Source organism: Ictalurus furcatus, chromosome 16, assembly GCF_023375685.1.
Source record: "Ictalurus furcatus strain D&B chromosome 16, Billie_1.0, whole genome shotgun sequence".
Classification (NCBI taxonomy): Eukaryota; Metazoa; Chordata; class Actinopteri; order Siluriformes; family Ictaluridae; genus Ictalurus; species Ictalurus furcatus.
In genome coordinates, this window is record NC_071270.1 from 3062444 (window position 1) to 3073814 (window position 11371).

The 11371-nt window shown below is 41.0% G+C and overlaps 3 protein-coding genes across 3 annotated transcripts; 2 read left to right on the top strand and 1 right to left on the bottom strand.

Moving 5' to 3' along the window:
* The first annotated feature begins 898 nt into the window (after positions 1–898).
* On the top strand, positions 899–3613 carry dcps (decapping enzyme, scavenger). The gene is made up of 6 exons (XM_053644902.1): positions 899–1106; positions 1549–1699; positions 1879–2024; positions 2281–2394; positions 2762–2872; positions 3150–3613. Exons 1-6 carry the CDS (start codon positions 924–926, stop codon positions 3414–3416), a joined length of 972 nt encoding a protein of 323 aa, XP_053500877.1. The 5' UTR covers positions 899–923; the 3' UTR covers positions 3417–3613.
* Positions 3614–3718: 105 nt separating this feature from the next.
* kcnj1b (potassium inwardly rectifying channel subfamily J member 1b) lies at positions 3719–8048 on the top strand. Its single transcript, XM_053644900.1, has one exon. It carries the CDS (start codon positions 6071–6073, stop codon positions 7202–7204), a length of 1134 nt encoding a protein of 377 aa, XP_053500875.1. The 5' UTR covers positions 3719–6070; the 3' UTR covers positions 7205–8048.
* Positions 7962–10541, bottom strand: smtlb (somatolactin beta). The gene is made up of 5 exons (XM_053644904.1): positions 10494–10541; positions 9951–10135; positions 8679–8792; positions 8360–8539; positions 7962–8243 (listed from the first exon to the last, which is right to left on the bottom strand). The coding sequence occupies exons 1-5, from the start codon at positions 10507–10509 to the stop codon at positions 8046–8048; spliced, it is 693 nt and encodes a 230-aa protein (XP_053500879.1). The 5' UTR covers positions 10510–10541; the 3' UTR covers positions 7962–8045.
* Positions 10542–11371: the final 830 nt, after the last annotated feature.

Sequence of the window (11371 nt, forward strand, 5' to 3'; positions counted from 1 at the left end):
TCAGCAACCCTGTGGTTGCCGAATGACCTCGGCACTTTTAACCGGTTTTATTTTTTTAAGGAGAAATGGTTAGTCATAGGACGTTCATTCTCGTGTCCCCAACGATACTTCATTCCATCTCAGTTTTGTGTGGACGAGTTCCATGAACATTGGAGTCTAAATGCCTACAAAATTCTGAATCATTGTGTGTAGTGTGTTTGTTTTATATATATACATGGACTTCACCTGTTCTTTAGAAGGGTGCCAATAACTCTGAAATTGACTGTAATTGATTTCATTTCCAGTTTGCGTGCTGGAGAATCGATCGTGGATGTGTTTTAGCATCGTAATAAATTTCACGAGGGGAAAAACCTGTCAAAAGCTTGCGGCTCATTTCTGAATGGAGGTGCGAAAGTTTGCACACCCTTAGATTGAACAAGATACAGATGTTTATTCCTACAGGGTCACAGATGTTCGTTAACAAAGCAAAAATGGTGTCTGAGAAATGTATAGATACAAGGCAAACGATCATGCTATACTAATTTCTACCACATGGTGGCGACAAGGCAACAGTGATATTGCCTTTGTAGGAACCACAGACTATGGTTAAAAAAAAAAAATAAAAAGCTGACAAACTGCAAAAATTAATTATAAAACTGTTCCTGGAAACAATTTCATTTTACACAAATCAGAAAAAAATAAAGTGGGAATGTGTACTAATATACATTTTTCACAACACCATTCAGGAAACAAAGACGGGAAGTATGGCTTAATTGTTGTACTTATTTTGTTTGTCTAATTAATGTACTGTTTTTTTAAATAGTGTACTTTTTTATACTTCTCAACTTAAGATAATATATATAAATATTTTTCCTCTTAAATATTTTTTATGTACGTACTGTACATAATACAGCGCCATTGGTCCTTTCGGTCACGTGAGCAAAATGGCGGCGTCTCAAAATGGCGGCGGCTCCGACCCACAGAACGAAGCAAAGCGACTCAAAACTGATGGAAACGATGCTGGAAATGATGGCGAGCACACGGCAGAGAGGTCCATTTCGGGCTTTGAAGTGGGACGGATCCTTCGCGAATCTGCCAGAGAGAAAAACATTTTCGTACACGGAAAGGTACAAAGTGAGAAGTCGCGAGAAATCTGTTAGCTCGGGTTGCATCTCAAACGGCTGTTCGCCCCCTTTATTAGTGCACTACTTAGTGCTTTACTTCGTGCTTGAGTTTAGCCCTTCATAGTGCGCTATATCTCTGATAATGAGCCGTTTAGGATTCAGCCGATTTTAGAACGAAGTTTCAGGATTTTTTTTTTTTTTAATTTTCAATTGGGTTACATTGATGCTGTATTTATTTTAAGTTAGTTTTTCAGATGCAAAGATCTCAAGAGTTTTGAATTAAGCCAAACTCTAAGGAATATTGTTTTTATTGAATGCAAAACAGGCTTTCCCATCACTTCTCCCACTTTGTATTTGTTTCCCTTATACAAGTCAAGATGAGTTATTTTTATTTTTCGATTTAGTTTCCTTTTTTCACCACCTGTACGTCCTTGCTTCTCTTTAGCTCGATGACCAGGAGGCCGTTATCATCCTGGAGAAAACACCCATCACCCAAGATGTCCTTCAGGAGATGTTGAAGAACAGCACGCAGATGCTGGAGATGAGGAACGACATCTACAGCACTTACCAGCTCCGACCACCACCGCACCTCAACGGTAAGAAACCTAGATATCGGCAGACAGACACGCACCCGTCCGACTCTGTGTAAACTCGGGATCGGATCTGAATTCGAGCTTTTTACGACGTATTTTCCGCTGTAAATGTGTGCCATGACGTAGATCTTGCGTGAGATAAAACAGCGGATGGTTTTGAATTGATTGTGTCTCACCTGCAGGAATTAAGACCACTGTGATCTGCCCAGCAACGGAGAAACACGTGAAGAAGTATCTGCGTCAGGAGACGTTCCTCGTTGAGGAGACTGAGGAAGACTATCAGTCCATCACACTTCCGTACATAAACAGCCAGAGCTTCAGTTTGCAGGTAGGTCTCGTCCGTGTACCACTCCTTGCTTATGTAAGGTCCGGCTTGCCTCGCCTTTTCAGCTCTTGAAAATGTTTTGTGTTTGGATTCATGGCCCACCATTGAGCTTGTAACCTCCTGAGAAGCTCCTCCTACTTGATGCGAAAGTCCTGAGTTACGTATTTTGTTGTTGAGTCACGGACGAGCGTTATTTAGCGTAAGGACTGTGTTTTATAACGTCGACGGCGATAAAGACACGCTTGGTTTTCTCCTGCAGTGGGTTTACAACATCTTGGAAAAGAAAGCGGAGGCCGATCGGATCGTTTTCGAAGATCCAGACCCGCGAGTCGGGTTCGTCCTGCTGCCAGATTTCAAATGGGACCAGAAGCAGGTTTGTGAACGTCTGAACATCAAAATGATTATTCTGCTAAATATCGACTCCATGATTATATCACAGCGAAATAGTTCTATTGTACGTTATCATTTTAAATGGAGGTGTTTTGCGTAAGTTAAAATCCGAACCCGGAATTACGTTTTCCGTAATACTTTATGTACAAACCCGACATAAACTGTGAATCACGAACATCCTGGCTATATTAGTGTCCGAGCTTGACCACGTATCTTGGGGCGTTATCGCGTCACCGGATCGCCGAACAGTGTAGCCGATGGCACGGTTAACGTTAAAGAGGGTCGTTTGGTGAAACAGAAGAAGTTTAATATCGGGATTCAGTTGTGAAGCTTTGTTCCCGCCGTTTCAGCTCGACGACCTGTACCTGATCGCGATCGTACATCGGAAGGACGTAAAGAGTTTGAGAGATCTCACGCCTGATCATCTTCCTTTACTGAGAAACGTCCGCGAGAAAGGACTGGTAAGTGCGAAAGACTTCATATGCAATAAATAAATAAATAAATAAATGGTTTTAAAAGATCATGATGATGAATTTTACTTTCTTTAGGTTAAATGTTAAGCGAGTATTGTTTTTTTTTTTGAGCTTGGCTTATGTTGATCTGCAGGAAGGGGAAAAAACCCACACGTACGTGTGTGTGTGTGTGTTTTTTTTGGTTATGAATTTACTCTCCGTGTTGTGGAATACGGCTCTCGCTCGTGGTAAGAAAACGTTTGAAATGCACCCTGACTCCTAACAGGAAGCCATCATGAAGCGCTACAGCGTCCCGGCGTCTAAACTGCGAGTCATGCTGCACTACCAGCCGTCCTACTACCACCTCCACGTGCACTTCATTTCGCTGGATTACGAAGCTCCGGGGTGCGGCGTGGAGAGAGCGCACCTGCTCGCCGACGTCATCCAGAACCTGCAGGACGAACCCGAGTACTACCGCAAACACACGCTGACCTTCCCGATACGGGCGGACGACACGCTGCTGACCAAGTTCAAAGAAGCAGGGAGAGTCTAGACTATTCCGTGTTTTAAAACGTGTGTGTGTGTGTGCGTGAATGAAGTGTGAAGAGCGATTACTGTAAGCCTGACAGAGTCTCCGATTTGTCTCGATCTTGTATTTCCACACATGTATGTAATGTAACCTTTGATGTATGTGTGTGTTTTTTTTTTTTTATATTAAACCCAAAAAATAAAATATTTCATCATCATTAACAGTGCTGTGCTCTGAGACTTCAAACACAATCGCATTGGTTCGGTGGATGAACACTGCTTTTTAAATGGAACTTATTCATAATAATCGATGATTATTTTATTATTTTTTCCCCCCCCATCTTCTGTATGATTTTGCTCTTCTCTGTATTTTTTTTCCTCAAGCCGGCTTCAACGGGATCCCTAGATAGAAAGAAAACAGCTTTGTAGTGTCTGGTAGTTTTATCGGTCTTTTAGCACAGGGTGGTAGTCCCCGTGGTAGCACGCTGTGAAAATTCATTTAGTTGCAAAGCCGAGGGGCCTCTGTAAAAGTCGTGGCCTCTTTTGAGAAGATTTAGTTAAAACCTTTTACACACACACACACACACACTCTCAAAAAACTCTTAACAGCTCCATAAAATGAAGAAAAACAGTTATGAATCTGATTTCTAGTATAATCAGATAATAGCGTCTGGGTTTTAGGCGTATCTTTGTGTTTGAGTGTGATTTGGAAAATGATTATAATTATAATACCTTGTAGTTGTTTTTCTGGGCAGTTGATAAACATTTTCAGTCCTGTACTGTAGTGCGATGACGGTCCTGGTTAGATTTATTCATTTCCCCAGCAGTTTGTACTCGTGGCGTCTTGTTTTCTGGCTGACGAGTACAGTACGAGTGTTTCGTTGGATGGGCATCGATGGGCATCGGCTATCAGGGATTGTTTCCTGTGACACATGGCAGCTGGGATAATTATGGCATTGTCCTTGAAGCATTTTAGCTATTTAGTTTCTAATCCAGTCCACTTTTACTTCATTTCCACTTGGGATAAGGCATAAGTAGAGAGCACGGTGGTTTAGTGGTTTGCACGTTCGCCTCATGCCTCCAGAGGTGAGGGTTCGATTCCCGCCGCAGCCCTGTGTGGGCGGAGTTTGCATGTTCTCACCGTGCTGCGGGGGTTTCCTCCGCCAGTCCAAAGACATGCATGGTAGACTGATTGGCATGTCCAAAGTGTCCGTACTGTATGAATGGGTGTGTGAGTGTGTATGTGATTGTGTCCTGTGATGGATTGGCACCCTGTCCAGGGTGTGCCCCGCCTTGTGCCCAATGCTCCCTGGGATAGGCTCCAGGTTTCCCACGACCCTGTCGGATAAGCGGTATAGAAAATGGATGGATAATACATTACTTAGAACTGGTATTTATTTATTTATTTATTGTCATCAATCGATTTTTCAAACACGGTTCCCCACTTTTTTTGCCCTATCACAATGATTTGACCTGACTGTGATTTATTTTTTTCTTCTCGGTTCAGTTGTAACTGTCCAGGTAGAAAATAACCTCATTTAGTGCTTAATTTTCTCCACAAGATGGCTGCTCATAATTCTATACTTCATTCGTCTGGATTGTGTCCAGGTTCTTGTAGTTTCACTCCTGTCAGTATTATAAGCTATTTTGTGCAGATTCATGACATATAGTCCCAATTAAGATACAACACTATGGAATGTGGAAAAGTTTTTAAGTGGAGTAAATACCTATGCGAGGCACTGTATGTAGTACTTTGTCTATAACCGATTTTATTTTGGTAGCTGTATGGAATTTTCTAACACTCTGAGAGCATGGACATGAGAGAGGGTTCAGAGAATAAAGGCAAGTGTGATTGAAGGATTGCTTTGTGAAGTTTTAGGCCCCTCGAGGGTAAAATCCAAGCGCTGGGGAGGCTCTTTGTAGGTTTTTTTTTTTGTTTTTTTTCTCCTCATCAGATGGGTGAGGTAAGGTCAGGAAAAAAAAAAAAAATGAAGTCCAAGAACACCCTAAAACAGGACAATTTAATTTTCAGTCATATCAGGGTACCATAATGGTATGTAATTGTGTTTTGTTTTTGTTTTTTTGCTGATTTGTAAGATAATGTATGCATCTAAAATGTTTTGAACCACTTTTCCTCTTTGTCAACTGTGGCATGTGCCTGGGATTAGGGCATTTCAATGCGGATTATGTTTTTCGAGGCACCCCGACGGTGTTTTGCTGGACGGAGAAGTGGACAGAAGTTTCATCTTGCCTCTCGCATTTTGTTTTAACGCTTTTAAAAGTAGTTCATTAATAGTGCTTTGGTAGATTTGCTGCTAACCTCTGTGTGAGTGGAGGTAAGTTATGTTTTGTTTTTTTATATTTATATTGTTGGCGAATTTTTCCACTGTATGTCACTAATCACGCTGGTTGCTGGTGTTGAGTGACTGGTAGGATCTCGGCAATGGATATGATTAAAACGAGTTCTGTTGATTCAGACTCTTTGACGCATGGTTCATCCCATCAGAGTAAAGTAATCTCACTTTAGCTTGTTTAGAGTAGCTTATAACTGGTTTTTATTCATTTGTTGCATAACATCTAGTTCCAAATACAGGACTATCGAATCATGGCAGAATGCAGCTACCTTTTTTTCCATGTTGAAAAGTTTTGCTTTCTTTTTATTTCCCCCCCAACGAAGGAATGTTGCAGTTCATCCGTAAGGAGGTTCATAATCACCTAACGGAACGCAGGATTCGGCGGACACGGCTCGTGACCAAGGACGGCCATTGTAACATTGAATTTGGCAATGTTGCGTATCATAGCCATTTCGCTTACCTGATGGACTTTTGGACCACCTTTGTTGAGATCCGTTGGCGTTTTGTTATACTTTCTTTTGTCGCTGCGTTCACTGGGAGCTGGTTCGTCTTCGGTCTGCTGTGGTACTTCATTGCAAAAAGCAACGGGGACCTGGAGGAAAAGAACGTTCATGATGGCCATTTAAAGTGCATCGAAAACATAAACGGTCTCACAAGTGCCTTTCTTTATTCCTTAGAGACACAGACGACCATTGGATACGGCGGACGAGCTTTGACGGGTCACTGTGCCGAGACGGTAGCCCTTCTCGTCGTCCAGTCTCTAATGGGTGCCATTATAAACTGCTTCATGTGCGGCCTGATTCTGGCCAAAATCTCCCTCCCGAAAAATCGAGCCAAGACCGTAACCTTTAGTGACACGGCTGTGATCTGTATGAAAAACGAAAGCCTGTGCTTGCAGATCAGAGTCGCCAATCTTCGGAAGACGCTGCTCATAGGCAGCCATATTTACGGCAAGCTCTTGAAAACCAGTGTCACTCTGGAAGGAGAGCCCATCATCCTGGACCAGGTCAATGTTGACTTCCTGGTGGACGCTGGCAAGGACAACCTCTTCTTCGTCTGTCCGCTGACGCTGTACCATGTAATTGACAGTTCTAGTCCTTTTTCAGAGATGACTGCTGATACAGTTCAGCAGCAGGACATTGAGCTGGTGGTCTTCTTGGAGGGCATGGCTGAATCCACAAGTTCCTCATGCCAGGTACGCACATCCTACATCCCATGTGAGATCCAGTGGGGTTTCTGTTTCCTGCCCATCATCTCCCGAACCAAAGGGGGCAAATACCGTGTCGACTTCTCTAATTTCTCCAAAACCATTCCAGTACCCACGCCTCACTGCCCCAGCTGCTATCTAAATGACCTGAACAAAGATGTTGGACTTCACCAGTGTGGACAGCAAGGCATTGACAACCCTGGGTTTGAGGTAGTTACTACGGAAGATTTGGTGGACAACATGCAAATGTGACGTAGATACGCTCCATGGAGAACATGGAGAACCCCCTGTCCTGCACATTTATGTGCTTTCCCAGCTCTAACACACCCGTTTCAGGAAGGGCTGTTCATTAGCTGATGAGTTGAACTGGGTGTGTTAGAGCAGGGAAAACGCTAAAATGTGCTGGACAGGGACCTCTCCAGGACCAGGGTTAAGGAACCGCAGTGTAGTTAGCAAATCTTGACACATAAAAATATATCTAACTAATCCACTGACTTTCCATTGTAACTTAATGTTAAAAATGTTGGATTTCAAATCATTTTCTTTAACGTTAAAGACTTACAGGTGCCCCAAATCCCACTTTTTGAAGGTTGTGTATTTTCCTAATTAAATGTTTCAGTTGTCTTTACTTAAAAAGTTACTTCCTTGAAATGGATTTTATATTCAGTGTTTTACTTCTTGGCTTTTTTTTTTTTCTTTTGCAAGTAACTGGCTCGTTTTGACTCGATCGGCTGCAAATCAACATGAATGCCACTTCACTGAAAGTTTTCTCCCACTTGATCATTACTAGTGGGAAAATTGCCTTCAAATACAATTGTTTAAGTGGAAACCATCCTATTTTAACTGCGAATAAATTCACGTGATGGAGAAACATGAAGTCGTTGACGTGGCTTCAGAGACTTTCGGTCATTAGGGCAGGAATAGTAAAGCAAACAAACAAAGACACGCATTCATTCTAAAATAAATTTGCAGAAAAGATGTATGGTCTTTATTGTGCATGTATAGGATTTTTCCAGACTTATTTCCAGAATATTTATCTTTTATATGTGAAATTCCATTGCCTGGAAATCCCACCGTAGACCTTTTCACGTGGCTAGAAAAGGGAGCAGGTCGGGTTATCTGTTTGGCGGCATCTAAGCAGTTTTAGAAATGTCTCCATCTTGTGAGCGTCCTTTTTGAAGCAGGACAACACAGCGTAGTCCCTCAGCACATGCTCTGCCATGGCAGGAGCAACGATGTGGCGCAACACACTCTCGTTATTTTCCAGCTCCACACTTCCTTCATCCAGCATCTGTGCACACAAGTGAAACGGTTAAAGAATGCAGAACTTCAGCTGCTTTGGGTTACATTTGATCAAAGGGTGCTTTGGGACCTCAGGGAAAACATCCCCAGGTTCCTTGAACGTACCTTACTCATAAGGACAAGCACTCCTTGCTTAAGGTTCATCAGCTTGGTGGACATCCACCTGGTCTTGCTGATTAGGGAGCTGGGGACGTTGTCGTACATGTCGAGAGAATCCTGCAGGTCGGCCAGGGGCTCGATCCAGACCTGAACCAGTATCGAGATCGAATGGAGGAGCCATTTGTCCTGCAACAATGAAAAGCCCACAGATTTTCTCAGCAAGTCCATTAAAACATCTTTAACGCCGTCTGATAACTCACGTCTCTCATAGACGGGTTACTAAAAAAAAACAATGCAGAACTCTTTGTAAAATAGTGGAACTTACCGAAATTTGTTGAATTTCGAGTTTGGATATAGGGACACGAACAAGATTGGACGTGCAAGAGTTGCCTCCATGGACTTGATGAGCAGGTATCGATAAAGGAATGAACATCTCCTCCTGTAAATCATCAGTAAGCTGTTGATACTTGATACACATTTAGCAAAGGCAGAATGCAACCTGAGCATAGATCTGAACAGGTGAGATTTAAGGGCCTTGCATAAGAGTCTGGCTCTTTGGCAGTCCTGGGATTTGAAATCAAAACCCTCGGAGTTTGATCACCAACACAGAATCTAGCTTATTTTAGGTCCTGGTTAACCAATGGTCACCAGTCTGTCAGTATAAGTAATGATTCTTCTGAACATACAGTCGACAAATATGAGGTTCCTCAAGGTTCTGCACCGGGTCCTTTTCTGTTTTCAGTGTAACCATTGAGCTACGATTGTGCTTAACCAATTTTCTGATCTAAAATCTAATACATTTACTAATAAAAACATGCTAACTACATATGGGAGTGGGACAGTTTCTTGAATCGCACTCCCAGTCTTGCAAGGTTGACCACACTCGCCCGTTCCCACAGTTATTATTTTTGATTGCGTCTGCCCGTGGTATTTTCTAACAAACTGAGCTAGTTCTATTTCCCAAAATATAAACATAGTAGTATTTTGCACTAGCGTCACCCGGACCAGGATAAATCATTACTAAGGATGAATAAATGAATATGGTACAGTGTATATACCTGTGCAAGGACCTAGTAACACAGGAGTTGTGTTAATCTACGTGGCCTTTCTTTATCCAGTAAAAACCTTCAGCATCTTCAACTCTTTTTGTTGGGACCTGAGGGTCCTACGAGATCCCAGTCCCAAGGCGCACCTCTAAAACGAACCTTATTGTAATCAGGAGGTAAATTAGTGGTGGAATCAAGCTCTTGGGATCAAGATCTTCCCGAACTTTGGTTTATGTGAACAGCACACAGAGCTGAACTTCCCCCTTAGCAAGGCTTCTTCACATTCTTTGAATTGAGTTTAGGGTTCAAGTTGAGCTTTCTCAAATGCTTCTACTTGGAACTTTCTTTGAAAAGGAAACACTCAAGAACTATTAAGGGTTATGAGAGAGGCAGTATTGAAGAACGTTTCGTAGAAATTTGATTCAAAAAACATCACTTTCATAGCATATCATATCATAACATAACGATAGCCGTAAGCTATTACGAAGCTCTGCCCACACAGAGCTCCTTCACATCCTAAATCTCAATTTAACCTGGGTGCATTTACTCACAAACAGTGTCCTGGCTTCATCTGAGATGCGGTAGATGAGCTCAGCATGCTGGATGGCTCGATCCAGAAGTTTCTCTACAGAAATTGAGCATCGCGATCCTGTAGGATCACGATCTGAGCAGTCCAGATCTGAACCCAGTAATCCGTTTACAGCGCATAACCAGATCCCCATCCAAGCCTGAAGAACTGCAGCACAAAGTCAAAAATACTATTACGGAAAGCTTGTTTCAGGTCTGATCTGCAGTGTTACGCAGTGTATGAAATGAAACACCCCGAAGATGATTGTTTTCCCATAACAGCACATCCTGAAGTGTTTTATTCCTGTTATACACCATTTTTTATATATATATATATATATATATATATATATATATATATATATATATATATATATATATATATATTTTTATTCATTTATACTTGCATTTAATGTTGTGGAACGACCACAGAACAAGGTAGTTCCTGTTCAATCAAGCAACGTCTAAACGTATCTAGATCTCATTCTGTATTAGGGAATAAAGATAAAGTAGAATAGGTACAGTACCTTTGGTCTTGATCATGATTATAGAACGTGAGGAAGAGTTGAAAGTCGAGATTCGCCACCGTACCTGTTTTGTCGTGCGGCACCAGCGCCTTTTATACACCGTCTCCTCAATGAATAAAACCCAGAGGTTTTTAAATTCTAACGCAGGTAGTAAGGTGATAGTTTGAGTCACGGATCGTTTGGGTTGATGAGTTTATGCAGCATCTTTGACAGAGGGACATGAATCCTGCAACATTATGCCAGCTGCTATTTCTCAAAAAAAAAAATCAAATAAGGGTTTTAGCACCTAGTTAAACAAAGGTAAAGATGAAATCAGGGTATAAATACTGACAGGTTATATTGGAAAAGAGGAGTGTCATGACCAGTGTTTCAAAATGGGCAAATTGTCTTAAATAACAAGAATGATGAAGTTTCTTGTTTACAGTTCTTTTGTTGATTATAATAGGAAACGATAGATAAATAAATAAAAATCGAAACTCCTTTATAGTAAAAGAAACTATACTGATGCAGTATATTAATAATCAATTCATTAGCTAGTTTACCGAGCAAGTGAAAGCACTAATGTCTTGGCTCAGAAACCCAGATAGGTCATTTTCTTTTCTTGGGTTTTAAAACTATTTATCCACAGGGAAATAATGATAAAAAAAGAAAATTAAAAAAAAAAAAAATACATAGCCCAAGAACGAAATCTGCTTTCTTTTTAATTTGGCATTTAATTAAAAGTGTTTCCTTAAAAAAAAAAAATATATATATACATATATATATATATATATATATATATATATATATATATATATATATATATATATATATATATATATATATATAAATAAATCAAGTCAATTGTTTTAAAGGTTTTTATCTTTGTTAAAAAAGTA